Below are 15,668 nucleotides of genomic sequence, written 5' to 3'. Positions count from 1 at the left end.
CTTAATTTTTAATTTTCAAAAAGCTCGTTGGAGAGTAATGTTAAATTAAAAAGCACAAAATTAGATTTCATTACTTTTAATAATTTAAAAAATCAAGTTAACTTTTTAAAGTAAAATAAATATTTTTCACCGCTTCCAACCTGGTCACACTGTTTTACAGTAAATAAATTAGATGCGTCCTTATTCGCAACATTCCTTGCGAAAAGAAACGTACAAGAAGTGTTTAAAGCGGCTTAAATATACATTATATGATTTACCGCACTCCTTCGGAAGAAAATAATACCCGAAAATACATTGAAATCCAACCTGAAAAAGTGCTTATCTGTAGCCCCTGTTCTGGCAAAGCTGCATGTGGTGCTTGTTCTGTTTGTTTGGTATTGCTAAAATAACTCGTTATTTAAGAACTTGAAGTTATAGTATAATTGCGCAGCTTTTGCTTTGGCATTTTGTCCAACAGACCAGGCAGAATCCATCGCGAAAGACGCAGCAAGTAGCAACGTTTGTAAATCGAGAAAGTGCTTGGGGACGCGGTCGCAGTCGCAGACTTTTCCGGCGGGGGCTTCTGGCTTAACCAATGTGGCACTTCCAATGAGAAATCAATTGCAAGGCGTTGGATGCTCTCAGTATTGGTTATTGGCGAGATAGGCCCCTAGGCAGCAATATTAGGCACTGGTACCCATAGTTCCGATCAGTCCGAATTAAACCCCTTCCGATTTAGACTTAACCACACAATGGCGGAGAAGGTGAAGGCCGATTGTCCCGTTTCTGGACAGGATCGCAAGAGGCCCCGGCTGGAGGACGAGGAGCAGGAGCTGAAGGTGGCCGGCTTTTCTCTAAGCGCCATCGAGGAAATGCGACAGACCCGGGACAACGAGCTCCAGAACGAACCAATGGACCAGCAACTCCGTCAGTTCCAAGTCCTCGATGAAGTCGGCTCTAATAGCGATGAGGATGAGGAGTCAGGTGAGTGGGGAATTTGTATTCATTGCGAGGTGGGATACAAAAACCTTTGTTTTTTAGTCTAATTTAATTTTAATAAATATACAACCATTTTATATATTATAATACATTAGAATTTCCAAAACAATTGTCTTTTCCGCAATTACGAAAAAGTTTTAAAACGATAACAATATTATTATAATAGTTAAAACAATGTTTCCTATGTTCTGCCTGTGCAGGCATATTCCTTATCTCGAGATCTTTAAGGTCTATCATTGTGCAAATACGGGAGGCTGATAAAGGTGGCAGCCGTCAGGTAAACCAAGAAATACCAGCTTCAGTTTCCCTTTAGATTCTTGTAAGGCAGGTGGAAGCAGATCTTTGTGGTCATCTCCATGCGCATGATACCGATTATCCGACTGGCTTGCCCAGCTAATTCAGGTATAACCGGTGAAAAAAGTACAACTTTCAAACTTAAAAGCAATCTAAACTAGCCGCTTTATATGACTTAAAAATGCTATTTAAGCGGAGAAAGTATTAATTTCTTTCTTATGTCTGGATTAAATAAAATCTATTGATTGTGTGGCAATCGAACTTCATATCTAGATCTTTAATGTTTTCCGAATTTAAATTGCACTTGAAGAATTAAAGTAAGGAAAGATTTACTTAATGGGTTTCGCATTTCCCAGACAAACAGAAGGCTTATCTAAACAGTGATTGTATCTCTTTACATGACAACCAGACGACACCAGCGAGCAGCAGGGTGGGAGGTACGGCGAAGGAGGTGACGAAGAGGAGGAGGCGGCGGATGGCGACGGTGACGAATACGATTCCTCGGAATTTGATGACGAGGAGATCGAGAATCTGCTGGATGAGAAGCTGCCCGACGAGTTGCGCGAGTCCAAGCAGCCAAAGTACGAGCAGCGGTTTAAGACTGTGCTCGAAGGTTATTGTTCTTTACCTATCCAAGGATACAAGATGACCAACTCATTTCTTTCTTAGAAAAGCGTCTGAACCACTTTGAAGTGCTGCCGGAGGGCTGGGTGCAGGTGACCCACAACAGTGGCATGCCGCTCTTCCTGCACCGTAAAACCCGCGTGTGTTGTGCCTCCCGACCTTATTTCCTGGGAACGGGAAGTGCCCGCAAGCATGCCGTGCCCTTGGGAGCAATTCCCTGCCTCAACTACAGGCGGGCCTTGGACGAGGAGTCGGAGGTGGAGCTGCAGAAACCAGATGGGACTCCTCCAGCAACTGTGTGTCCCATAACAGGTGCTACAGCTTCACTGGCAGAGCCCATGGATGTGGAGGGAAAAGAGAACAACGAAGGCAGTTGTGACCCCAAATCCCAGCCAGAGAGCTTAACTGCTATAATGCCAGCTGCCAAAATCGTCACGGTTAACGAAAATACCCAAAAGGAGTCCATAACACCGGAACAACTAAACACCTACTGTCAAAAACTGTTCAAATTCAAGGTAATCCGTGTGCTGCGCTTTAGGAGTTGGAATGCCCGCCGCAAGTTCACCAAAAACCGCAAGCACATCAAGAATATTCAACGCCCCACACTGCCTGATGGCACTAAACTCATTAAATTTCCCATTTTGGCTGCGGCCGGCGAAGGATCAACCAATTCGCGTGGTCGGAAGGAGTGGATCATGAACCCCAACGGCAAGAGCTTCGTCTGCATTCTACACGAGTATGTGCAGCATGCTCTGAAAACGCAGCCTACCTATGAGTTCAAGGAGCTACAGAATGCAGCAACGCCTTACTCGGCCACCGTGTCGGTGAATAATCTTAAGTACGGAACGGGTTATGGTACCAGCAAAAAGCAGGCCAAGTCGGAGGCGGCCCGGGAGACGCTGGAAATACTCATTCCCGATGTCAAGGACAAGATAACGGGCAACAACAAGGACCAAAAGAGTGGCACCGCTAAGAAAGCCCAGAGCGATCTGTCTGTAAGCGAGATAATTAACTTTATAGCTTGATTTCTTTCATCATCATGATTATTATCCTTTATCACATATTTTATTCAAATGTTTCTTAAGGTAAATTTTAATGCAATTCCTTTTAGGTTTTCGATGACATCCGCATTGAGGATCCACGAGTCACCGAATTTTGCAATAAGACTACGGAACCTTCTCCCAACGCCATTCTGCTGACTTGTTTACAGCGCAACTACGGCAGCGATGTGCAGATTAACCAGGAGATCAATCGCACTGCGAACAACAAGAACGAGTTTACCATGACCGTGGGCAAGCACACTGCCAAAGTAGTTTGTAAAAACAAGAGGGAAGGCAAGCAATTGGCTTCACAGGCTATCCTCCAGGTAGGAAATGATTATCTCTATAATCTCTGTTTAAACACCCTTTATTGCAGATCCTGCATCCGCACATCCAGACCTGGGGTTCTTTGCTCCGCCTCTATGGCAACAATTCGATAAAGACCTTCAAAGAGAAGAAGCTAGAGGAACAGGAGATAACAGTGCTGCAAAGCAAAGCGGCTGTGAACCAGCCCAACTATGCCATCCTAGACAAACTCAAATCCGAGATGCTTAAGCTGTGCGCTAAGCAGGAAAGTGTCCTTACCATGGGCACCTTTGTGCCGCCTAGCGATGTCGATCTGCCCACTTCCTCAGGTTCTAATCTAAACAACGTCGAACTCTGATTGGGGCACATAAATTCTCTCTTACCAACTTCGATTTTTTAGTAAAGCATGACAATGTTCCAGTCTCTTAGTTACCCAGATTCATTTTTTCAAATGCTTATGACAACAACGCCGCGTTCTCTAGAGGCCCATGAACTGATTTGAATACAGCCTTCATCATCAAAGCAATAGTAGAGAGCCAATCTGAACTGGCCAATAATGAACAATTACTCATCAAGTGGCTTTAACAAGCGGCCAAAAATTAAGAACAATTACTTATCAAGTGGCTTCACGTTGAGGTAAATTCATAATAAAATTTGCCAAATATTAATTATTCATGTTTGCAATAGTTAAGATGAGGGTTAAAATTTCATATTATACAGATATAAGCTTAAATAAAATATATTTAAAAAATCTATTGATATGAATTTAAATACCGCCCAATGTCTTAGGTGGCTCTTACTCTACTTAATTAGTTATTGATATTATAATACTAAGGTTTTATTACCTAGAGCACTTTAAGATTAATTCTTTATTTTTTTATTTTTATGTTGACCCATTGGAACGATCGAAAAATTGATCGGAAAATCGACCTCGCTTCATTGTTTTTAAGCATAGAAATATAAATATATAATATTTAATTTTTGTAAGAGTTTGCAAGGGAAAATAAACTTAAGTTTGCTTTTGCGAAGTTTCCGATGTGCTGTAATAGAGTGACTCAAAATTGGACGTCAAGAGTCCAAACCGTTATCAAACTTTATCCGATTCCAAAGTGATTCGATTCTCTAAAAATCTGCATTCAACATTTTTAATTTAACGTTGATCAAATATTTGACCTATTTTCATGTTAGTTATTTCCAAGTTCCGATGTCTTGTAATAGAGTGACTTAAAATTGGTCTTCGAGAGTCCATAACTTTACCAAAATGTATCCGATTCCAAAGTGTCATACCTCTAAAGACTTGTGATTCGATTCTTTAAAAATCTGCATTCAAAATTTTCAATTTAACGTTGATCAAATATTTGACCCATTTTCATGTTATTCATTCATTCAAAATTGGTCTTCGAGAGTCCATAACTTTACCAAAATTTATCCGATTCCAAAGTGGCATACCTCTAAAGACTTGTGATTCGATTCTTTAAAAATCTGCATTCAAAATTTTCAATTTAACGTTGATCAAATATTTGACCCTTTTTCATGTTAGTTATTTCCCAGTTTCCGATGTCTTGTTATAGATTGACTCAAAATTGGTCTTCGAGAGTCCATAACTTTACAAAAAAATTTATCTGATTCCAAAGTGGCATACCTCTAAAGACTTGTGATTCGATTCTTTAAAAATCTGCATTCAAAATTTTTAATTTAACGTTGATCAAATATTTGACCCATTTTCATGTTAGTTATTTTCCAGTTTCCGATGTCTTGTTATAGATTGACTCAAAATTGGTCTTCGAGAGTCCATAACTTTACCAAAATGTATCCGATTCCAAAGTGTCATACCTCTAAAGACTTGTGATTCGATTCTTTAAAAATCTGCATTCAAAATTTTCAATTTATCGTTGATCAAATATTTGACCCATTTTCATGTTAGTTATTTTCCAGTTTCCGATGTCTTGTTATAGATTGACTCAAAATTGGTCTTCGAGAGTCCATAACTTTACCAAAATGTATCCGATTCCAAAGTGTCATACCTCTAAAGACTTGTGATTCGATTCTTTAAAAATCTGCATTAAAAATTTTCAATTTAACGTTGATCAAATATTTGACCCATTTTCATGTTAGTTATTTCCAAGTTTCCGATGTCTTGTAATAGAGTGACTCAAAATTGGTCTTCGAGCGTCCATAACTTTACCAAAATTTATCCGATTCCAAAGTGGAATACCTCTAAAGACTTGTGATTCGATTCTTTAAAAATCTGAATTCAAAATTTTCAATTTATCGTTGATCAAATATTTGACCCATTTTCATGTTAGTTATTTCCAAGTTTCCGATGCTTGTAATAGAGTGACTCAAAATTGGTCTTCGAGAGTCCATAACTTTACCAAAATTTATCCGATTCCAAAGTGGAATACCTCTAAAGACTTGTGATTCGATTCTTTAAAAATCTGCATTCAAAATTTTCAATTTATCGTTGATCAAATATTTGACCCATTTTCATGTTAGTTATTTTCCAGTTTCCGATGTCTTGTTATAGATTGACTCAAAATTGGTCTTCGAGAGTCCATAACTTTACCAAAATTTATCCGATTCCAAAGTGGCATACCTCTAAAGACTTGTGATTCGATTCTTTAAAAATCTGCATTCAAAATTTTCAATTTAACGTTGATCAAATATTAGACCCATTTTCATGTTAGTTATTTTCCAGTTTCCGATGTCTTGTTATAGATTGACTCAAAATTGGTCTTCGAGAGTCCATAACTTTACAAACAAATTTATCTGATTCCAAAGTGGCATACCTCTAAAGACTTGTGATTCGATTCTATAAAAATCTGCATTCAAAATTTTCAATTTAACGTTGATCAAATATTTGACCCATTTTCATGTTAGTTATTTCCAAGTTTCCGATGTCTTGTAATAGAGTGACTCAAAATTGATCTTCGAGAGTCCATAACTTTGCCAAAATTTATCCGATTCCAAAGTGGCATACCTCTAAAGACTTGTGATTCGATTCTTTAAAAATATGCATACAAAATTTTCAATTTAACGATGATCAAATATTTGACCCATTTTCATGTTAGTTATTTCCCAGTTTCCGATGTCTTGTTATAGATTGACTCAAAATTGGTCTTCGAGAGTCCATAACTTTACCAAAATTTATCCGATTCCAAAGTGGCATACCTCTAAAGACTTGTGATTCGATTCTTTAAAAATCTGCATTCAAAATTTTCAATTTAACGTTGATCAAATATTTGACCCATTTTCATGTTAGTTATTTCCCAGTTTCCGATGTCTCGTAATAGAGTGACTCAAAATTGGTCTTCGAGAGTCCATAACTTTACAAAAATTTATCCGATTCCAAAGTGGCATACCTCTAAAGACTTGTGATTCGATTCTTTAAAAATCTGCATTCAAAATTTTCAATTTAACGTTGATCAAATATTTGACCCATTTTCATGTTAGTTATTTCCAAGTTTCCGATGTCTTGTTATAGATTGACTCAAAATTGGTCTTCGAGAGTCCATAACTTTACCAAAATTTATCCGATTCCAAAGTGGCATACCTCTAAAGACTTGTGATTCGATTCTTTAAAAATCTGCATTCAAAATTTTTAATTTAACGTTGATCAAATATTTGACCCATTTTCATGCTAGTTATTTTCCAGTTTCCGATGTCTTGTTATAGATTGACTCAAAATTGGTCTTCGAGAGTCCATAACTTTACTAAAATTTATCCGATTCCAAAGTGGCATACCTCTAAAGACTTGTGATTCGATTCTTTAAAAATATGCATTCAAAATTTTCAATTTAACGTTGATAAAATATTTGACCCATTTTCATGTTAGTTATTTCCCAGTTTCCGATGTCTTGTTATAGATTGACTCAAAATTGGTCTTCGAGAGTCCATAACTTTACCAAAATTTATCCGATTCCAAAGTGGCATACCTCTAAAGACTTGTGATTCGATTCTTTAAAAATCTGCATTCAAAATTTTCAATTTAACGTTGATCAAATATTTGACCCATTTTCATGTTAGTTATTTCCCAGTTTCCTATGTCTCGTAATAGAGTGACTCAAAATTGGTCTTCGAGAGTCCATAACTTTACAAAAATTTATCCGATTCCAAAGTGGCATACCTCTAAAGACTTGTGATTCGATTCTTTAAAAATCTGCATTCAAAATTTTCAATTTAACGTTGATCAAATATTTGACCCATTTTCATGTTAGTTATTTCCAAGTTTCCGATGTCTTGTTATAGATTGACTCAAAATTGGTCTTCGAGAGTCCATAACTTTACCAAAATTTATCCGATTCCAAAGTGGCATACCTCTAAAGACTTGTGATTCGATTCTTTAAAAATCTGCATTCAAAATTTTTAATTTAACGTTGATCAAATATTTGACCCATTTTCATGCTAGTTATTTTCCAGTTTCCGATGTCTTGTTATAGATTGACTCAAAATTGGTCTTCGAGAGTCCATAACTTTACTAAAATTAATCCGATTCCAAAGTGGAATACCTCTAAAGACTTGTGATTCGATTCTTTAAAAATCTGCATTCAAAATTTTCAATTTATCGTTGATCAAATATTTGACCCATTTTCATGTTAGTTATTTCCAAGTTTCCGATGGTTGTAATAGATTGACTCAAAATTGGTCTTCGAGAGTCCATAACTTTACCAAAATTTATTCGATTCCAAAGTGGCATACCTCTAAAGACTTGTGATTCGATTCTTTAAAAATCTGCATTAAAAATTTTCAATTTAACGTTGATCAAATATTTGACCCATTTTCATGTTAGTTATTTCCAAGTTTCCGATGTCTTGTAATAGAGTGACTCAAAATTGATCTTCGAGAGTCCATAACTTTACCAAAATTTATCCGATTCCAAAGTGGCATACCTCTAAAGACTTGTGATTCGATTCTTTAAAAATATGCATTCAAAATTTTTAATTTAACGTTGATCAAATATTTGACCCATTTTCATGTTAGTTATTTCCAAGTTTCCGATGTCTTGTAATAGAGTGACTTTAAATTGGTCTTCGAGAGTCCATAACTTTACCAAACTTTATCCGATTCCAAAGCGGCATACCTATAAAGAGTTGTGATTCGATTCTCTAAAAATCTGCATTCAAAATATTAAATTTAACGTTGATCAAATTTATATTATAATCCTAAAGAAGCTAGGAACGATCGAAAAATTAGTCTGAAAATCGTCCAAGTACAATATTAAAGGGTATATAAACTTTGGCTTGCCAAAGTTTGATTCTTTGTTTTTTATTTAATTTCCCCGTAAATCTTGTGTCGGTTAATTTTTTTAAAAAGACGAAATGTCATTGACCCTTAACCAATTTGGCAGAATGTTTAAAAAGTCGAATAAAATTAAAAAATGGAATATTTACATGGCCATTAGGGAGTGGGTGTTTTTGGGGTAATGGTCGTCAGGTGAGTGGATGTAAATATTTAAAACGCAGGGCAGTGTGTTGGTTCGTAGGTGTGTGTGCGTGCAATTATTTAAAAGACGATGCAGTCATAAATTATGCTACATTTTCATTTCATTCTAACGTTTCCTTTTTTATAGCATTCCAACGAGCATGGCACACAGACATATTTATAAGGGAGAAAGCAGAGAGAGATAAAGAGAGCGTCCAGAAAGTCGGGAGAGAAAGCGGAGAGAGAGCGGCGCATGCGCAGATACCCGGATTTTGCGCAGCAGCCCTGCTGTGAGATGAATTGTAGCGAAATTTGACTTGCCAATTCGCAACCCGTATCTGTATCTTTAGTACGGATTCTTCGCGTGGCGAGAAAACCTCTTCCCGGCTCTTGTGTCTTCAGGACTTTCGTTTGCGATTTATAATTAAATCACAGCAACTCGGGACAGACCGAAAAAACGGAGAGAAAAAACCGAAAGAAAAAAAAAAAGAATTCGGGGAGTTAAAAAAGAAAACACCAACTGCAGTGGAGAGCCAAATCATTTTTATTGACATTCATCTTAGTTGCTGTCGCCCGTCGTCTGTCACTGTCGCTTTATCCCTCGGTACACCCCAAAACCCACTTTAAAACCCTGAGTTCCCCAATTCCCGGTGCTCGTGTGTCGCGTGTTGCAAGTGCGTGGGTCTCCCATCAAATCACTGGATATATCAAGCGGTACGACACGCGCGTTATTTTTGATTTTTCGCTCAACGGCACAGAAATTGGGTCTCGCTAAAAAGGACGGAAAATCGTTTGAAATAAAGAATTTACGGGAAAATATACGGAAAATCGGGTACACACACACGCACTTACGTATTGTGTTTAATGCATTTGGCCCGTTGGCCCAAGCTATTCGGTGATATGTAAATTATGCCAAATTCTATTGGAATTTTTGTCAACGCCAGTGAATTGGTAAACAGCAGCCGCTCGACGAGGAGGAAGAGCGGGACGCAGGACGCAGGTCTAAACCAACGGCAATAAGGACAGGAGCAACAGCAGCAGCAGCAACAACAAAAAAGGAGGTAAGCGGTAGCGCATTAGGCGCCAAGTGTCAGCGGAGAATGCTGGAAAATTCAATAATCCGCCGCAGGGCGCCCAATTGTCCCCCATACACACGGTCCACCCCGCCCCGCCTCCTCAAAAAAAAACCCACTCCATGCTTCTCATCTGGGCGCATACCGAATGGAAACATACACAGACAGAAATGTTGTTTATGCTATTAACTAGGCTGTCAATATTAACGCAGTGGCTTGGACACCACATCTTTTTGCATTATATTTTATTGAGCTCATTGGATATTATAGATTTAATGGGTTGCCAATTCCAACATTTCGCAACGTAATCTTGTAATTTTTTTTGTTACTTAAAAAGTTTTTATTTTTTTTAATGAGTTCCTTCTAAAATTCTCTTGAGATCGTTGAATATGACAGCCAGGGTCTCTTTATGTGAAACAGCAGACTAAAAATAATTTGAAAAATAAAGTATTTCAATAAAATATATAAGTTTTAAAGCATAATATAATCTACAACATAGAAGAGCTATATTTTTCGCAATGTGCAGTTAGATGGTACAAATAGAATATGTGCTCGACTCTGTCGTAGTCTGTTGCGTCCAAAAGTAGGTTGACTTCGGTCTGGTTGGGTTTTTGGGATTGAGTCTGCTCTGTTTTGCGTTTTGCGAGGGCTTTTATTGCTCCGCTTTGTTGCCTATTGCCGCTCGATATTCATTTAGTTTCAGTTTCTCTTGCTGTTTCGGTTTCGTTTTCGTTTCAGCTAATTTTGGGGAAATAAAGAGAAATAATGTTTACTTGGACCAGTGGACCAGCTTCCTGCGGGACCAGTGTCCTTTGAAGTTTTGAAAAGTAAATCCAGGTAATGCTCCGTCCCAGGACCCAAGGGCATCCATTTAAGGCATTCTCCCTTTTTCCGAAACAAAGAGATTTCTACGAATCACCCGTATTATGGACCCTTCTTAATACATTTTCTTTCCTGTTGGCTTCCCTGAAGTTCGCCTGCTCCCCTTTCATTCATCAATATTTAAATACATTTTTTTTTCATTTGAGCTTGGTTCGATTGCGGTTGACGACATCCGCGTCTATTAGTGACAGGAAACTTGGGTCCAAGAAAAGGTTTCTCATTTTTATTTAAGGGTTTGGGAATTCTTAAAATACTTGTTCACCAAATAGTGCAAATAATAAGCTTTATTACGTAGCTCAAAAGTAATGATATTAAATAAACAATTAGAACGCCAAGAATCACTAAAAATAAAATTTAAACTGAAAACTGCCTTTAAATTTTACAAATATTAAACTTCTACCATTGCCAGTAGAGTATGTTCTTGTTTATTCGGCAAGAATTTTTCCATAACAAACACAACTCAAATGTTTTTCCTGTACCATTTGTGAAACTTATTCGTGTATCCAAAAAAAAGTTTCAGAGAAAGCAGCGCACCTAAGCTTTGTTTTTAATAATGCTCACATTCTCCGAAAGTTTGTTTTAATTAATATTCCAAAATGCTAAACAGACGAAACCAGACAAACAAGCCAACGAAAATATTTATATAAACCTGAAAGTTAGTTACCAGGCTCCAGCCAAAAATCCAAGGGACGGGGAAACTTGAAAGGGGGTTTTCCCTTTTGCCCCCGGCATTCCAGAATTTTTGACTGCGGGTTGCAATGGCAACGATCTGGGAAAGATGGCACCGCAAGGTGTCCTTTGATGTCTGATAAGCAAATCCCGGCAATGTGACACCTTCGGCTCAATGGATGACCGACGCGTTCCCATTTTCCTTTCCCATTTTCCATTTCCCATCAAAAACCACAAAGAAATCGGAAAAGCGAGGGAAGTGGTGCGAGTACTTAATAATGCCAATACCCACAAAAACTTTTTTTGGGAGGGGGCATCAGAAAATTCCAAAAGGGGCTTATCAAATTCTTAGAATGGCTTTGCTCAGAAATAGAAAAGTAAGCCAGAAAAATCGAATTCACTCAGTGGCGTTCAATTTGATGTGGTAACAAATTATCACTGCCCGGCAAATCAATAAACATTAATCTTGTGGCGATTTTGTCTATATCCCGCACATTATTTGCATAGTTAATGGCTAGGACTACTGGTGCCGTTGGCCACTTAACCAACAACCGATGGATTTAAGTCGAGTGGATGGCCAATTGTTTTTAAAATAATTGCCCGCCGGCTGAGCTGATTATGCTCACTTGTAGTTATGATTTGGGGAATCGATTTCTGGTGAAAATCGTAAGCTCCTCTTGTTTACTTAACTGGAAATTCGAACGGATTCGTTTGCATTTGCATTTGTATAATTAAAACTGATGTAGAACTCTGGGGCCCCCGAGGCGTATTTCCGATTGTGCGAGTGTTTGGTTTCCTGGGAAAACCCAAGGTGTTTCTGGGTGGCAGGAAAGACTCCAATTAACATCCTCGAGCAGACCTCAAGGACTCGACTGCGACGTAGATTGAATCTCGTGTGTTCAACATGGCGTATACATAATGTATAAATGAGTTTTCTTAGAGGCCGCTTGACATGTGAGTTGGCCATTAAAAGGGAAATGAAATGATTCTGCTAATAGACCCGGGGGATTTCTTTTTGATTGGAGTTTAACCGAAAGCCCCCTTCCAAGTTTTCATTTCCATATTGATTTCGTGGAGAAGGCTCCTCTTTCCCCGCAAAAAGCAATCTCATCGAAGGCAACTTTATCCCATGAAATTAAAATTTAATTTCAATTAACTTATCACATCGTTGCCAGCATCCGACACCCGAAACCCGACACCAGTCAGGATTCCACGCCTTCGCCGCATCAACACATTGAACGCCCGGCTAATCTACCGCAAAATACCTCGAGGTGGGGAAGCCCCTTTTTGCCTTTCCCTGTCACCTTGCCAACTTACCAACTTGCCACCTTGAAAATTTCATAATTAAACGATGCCCAACGCTGGCTTAGACCAAGCAAAACTCAGACCATACTGGGGGCATAGCCCTGGGTGACATCTTCGAGAATTCTAATTAAATCATCCCCGAGAACTTTTGAGGACTTTCTGTGTTGATTCATGTTCCATGTGGCAGCTGCCCCAAGTTTGCCCGGGAATCCAAAAAAATAGATGTGCAAAATCCAAAAAATGAAATAGAAAACTTTGCCAGCCAGGATGGCCAAGGAATTTCACTTGATTTCTATTTGTTGTTCTTCTGGCTTTTTCCTTCACCCCTTCTTCAGTTCACTTCTTAGCCATTTACCGGTTCGTGTTATATGCCGACTAATTTGTGGTCTTTGCTTTTGGCCTCTTCTGACTCTTCTGCTGCTCCAGTGGTTCTGTTTCGGCTCTGGCCGGGATCCCTCTCCTAGGATTAAGCAAAGTGGTTAGGGTGGGGTGTTGAAAATGGGCTCGACCCCCATCTCAGTTTCTTATGGCCTTACAGAGAAAAAAACTATAACCAAGTGGGCAGTTTTTATTAGACATCTCACTGAAATTCAAATTTGTTTTTGGGACATTCATCACATATGTTGAGAGAATTAAAAAAATACAAATCATATTTTTTAGAACTATTTCTTATTCCTTTTTTTACGTCAAATTTAAAACGCACAGCTCTTTTATTTTTTTCTCTGTGCACACCCCGACAAACTCACTCACATGCTTGTGGATGTGTACAAGATTCATAGACTCATAAATCTTTCAGTATTGAAAAACCATTTTTGCCTATAAGAACTCATGCCGAAAAGTTTATCCGGCGTACACGCTTTCCGGCTGAAGGGTGTATGGATAGGGGGTGGTGGATTGGATGGTATCGGGTATGGCTTGGGGTTGCCGATTGTGGAAACGGAAAACGGGAAACATTCGCAAACTTGGCTTGAGGTGAAAGCAAACAACGTGACGCCGGACAACGAACACCAATGACGGCGTACAACACTGAATGGCAATTTAGCCAGGACTCCAAATGTTTGCAGGGGTTCCGCCGCCTGTTCCAGTGGGTGGTTGGGCAGTGGGTGGGGCGCTCCACTGAGTGGTGCTGTAGTTTAAGCATGCCCAGCATCGATGCTGGCGGCCGTTTTGCAAAAATCCACCGAAATAATAATGTTATGTACATTTGTTGTGGACCTTGGTTTTTGGTCAATGGTCATACTTTAAGACCCACCCCCTCCCCATCTCCCCCTTTCCACACAGACACATACCCACTACAACTCCATATGCTCCAAGCTGGCCTACACACACATAAACATATCCAACGAAGCGTTCGAATCGAGAGAGGGATATTCATGAAATGGAATAACTAATGACTTTATGCTAGGAGCGTGTTTTGTTAATTGCATTTGGCGGCAGAGCGAGACGCAGATGAAGAAGTAGACAGAGAGGGGTAGAAGGCTCTATTCACACTTGAGGAAAAATATTAAAGAAAGTTTAGTAATCACCTCTCGGCCTAGAAATACCTATTCATTCAAACTTTAAGAAATGCGCAGGCGATTTTGCTAGCATGCTGGCACAAGTTATTTTATGTATTGCAAATCTTTGTCACAATGGCTATCCTATTATTTGGCCGCACAATAAACCCAATTTTTGTGCTGAGTGCATGGGCTCGCAAAAACTTGGCTCTCCGGCTGGGGAGGCATTAACTGCGGATAGCAAAAAAATGGTGGCACACACTCGGTTTCCTGTTGTGGCAACGAAACTTAACGAAATTAGAGGAAGCCAACCAGTGGCAGCAAGAGGAGGAGGAACAACAACAGTTGACAGAGACCGCGGCTAATGAAACCGCAGTTGAAGTGGCTGAAAGGGGCTAAAAAGGGGGTCAGAATGGGGACCCAGACGGGAGCAGGGAAGAGGATGTCACTGGCAATGCGAATGCGAATGCGAATGAGTGGAAATGGCTACTCAAGTTACCCGCAGTTACAGTTTTGTATCTCCTCAGAAAATGATGGCGACAATTTGCCAATGGCAGCGATAAGTTTTCCCAGTCGTTTTCGGGGAATAGGACTAAACCGTATGTGCTTTGTTGTCTGATAGTCACGCTAAAAGGGTTACTCGCAGGTCCTATTTCCAGGTCGCCAAATTAACTCAATTGGATTTGGGGCTTCTCGGGGAAATGTAATCTTGGGAAAAAGCCCTTTAAGTGGGGTCGAGTCATTCTCCAATTTCGCAGATGAATCGATGCTTGACTGGCTACGAACCGGTTAATTGATGATTCTTTTTCATACAATTAAGCGAATTGTTGACGAAATTGTATTGGAACTTAATGTCAAAGTATTCGTAGTCGCAGAGGACTAGGCAAATAAAGAAATGATTAAAATCAGATAATGTATTTAGCCTATATTTTATGGTTATTTGGAATTTTACCTTGGTGCCTATTAAACTGTAGTAAAAACGTGAATGAAATTTCATTATTAAATTTAAGTTTTTGGATTTGGTTTTCTTTTTGCAGATTTTGCGTACAACAATTTATCTTTATCTTTAATTCCCATTAAACTGCAATTCTTAATACCTCATTCTCATCAATTTATTAGCATTTTCCAGCGCTTGTGCGCCAATTAGAAAACCCATTCACTCGGCTTTTAACTCTAGTATTTCCCTTTCCTTTTGATGGCTCAATCCCACTCCTTTTCACAATCATCTCGGCAACTAATGTGTACTTGAAATTAATTGGCCAGCTGTTCGCCTTTTGCGGCAGTGGTTCACTAAACAACTTGATTTTTTCCGTTCGGCCACCTCAATTATAGGAAAATAAATACTTTACTGCATTTTAATTAGTCCGGGAAAAAGCAATATATATGGCGCGCTGTGTATATAAAAGCACACATATATATTCTTAAAGTGTGCGTACATATTTTAAGGCCAAACTCACTTCAAAGTCAAAGCTCATATTGGTCAATTCAAGTGGCTTTCCGTACGCCGGGGCTTGGTGACCACTTAATTATATGTATACTCGTATGCCATTCCTTTTCATTTTTCTACCCTTTTCATAACC

The 15,668-nt window shown here is 38.9% G+C and overlaps 2 protein-coding genes across 4 annotated transcripts in view; both read left to right on the top strand.

Annotated features, from left to right (window-relative positions):
• Positions 1–97: 97 nt before the first annotated feature.
• Positions 98–3,997, top strand: LOC108045103 (microprocessor complex subunit DGCR8). 2 transcript variants are annotated; one of them, XM_017124299.2, is made up of 6 exons: positions 98–374; positions 719–963; positions 1,682–1,885; positions 1,942–2,891; positions 3,008–3,262; positions 3,313–3,854. In XM_017124299.2, exons 2-6 carry the CDS (start codon positions 732–734, stop codon positions 3,598–3,600), a joined length of 1,929 nt encoding a protein of 642 aa, XP_016979788.1. In that variant the 5' UTR covers positions 98–374; positions 719–731; the 3' UTR covers positions 3,601–3,854. The 2 variants fall into 2 exon arrangements, with proteins under 2 accessions (XP_016979788.1, XP_016979787.1); XM_017124298.2 differs by having other exon boundaries at positions 99–963; positions 3,313–3,997.
• Positions 3,998–8,566: 4,569 nt separating this feature from the next.
• LOC108045101 overlaps positions 8,567–15,668 on the top strand; it is a 48,714-nt gene continuing 41,612 nt past the window's right edge. For both annotated transcript variants that reach the window (XR_001769327.2, XM_017124297.2), the window contains exons 1-2: positions 8,567–8,675; positions 8,812–9,724. The gene's annotated coding sequence lies outside the window, so the exon portion shown is untranslated. The remainder of the gene's footprint in view (positions 8,676–8,811; positions 9,725–15,668) is intronic.

This window comes from Drosophila rhopaloa, unplaced genomic scaffold, assembly GCF_018152115.1.
Source record: "Drosophila rhopaloa isolate 14029-0021.01 unplaced genomic scaffold, ASM1815211v1 contig_167, whole genome shotgun sequence".
In the NCBI taxonomy this organism is placed as follows: Eukaryota; Metazoa; Arthropoda; class Insecta; order Diptera; family Drosophilidae; genus Drosophila; species Drosophila rhopaloa.
This window is presented reverse-complemented; position numbering and strand designations above follow the sequence as displayed.

Bases quoted from the DNA above. Each gene is read 5' to 3' on its own strand.
- LOC108045103 (XM_017124298.2), top strand. From the start codon at position 732: ATGGCGGAGAAGGTGAAGGCCGATTGTCCCGTTTCTGGACAGGATCGC. The intron at 2,892-3,007 runs GTAAGCGAGATA...AATTCCTTTTAG, and splicing joins AAGCCCAGAGCGATCTGTCT to GTTTTCGATGACATCCGCAT. The intron at 3,263-3,312 runs GTAGGAAATGAT...CCTTTATTGCAG, and splicing joins CTTCACAGGCTATCCTCCAG to ATCCTGCATCCGCACATCCA.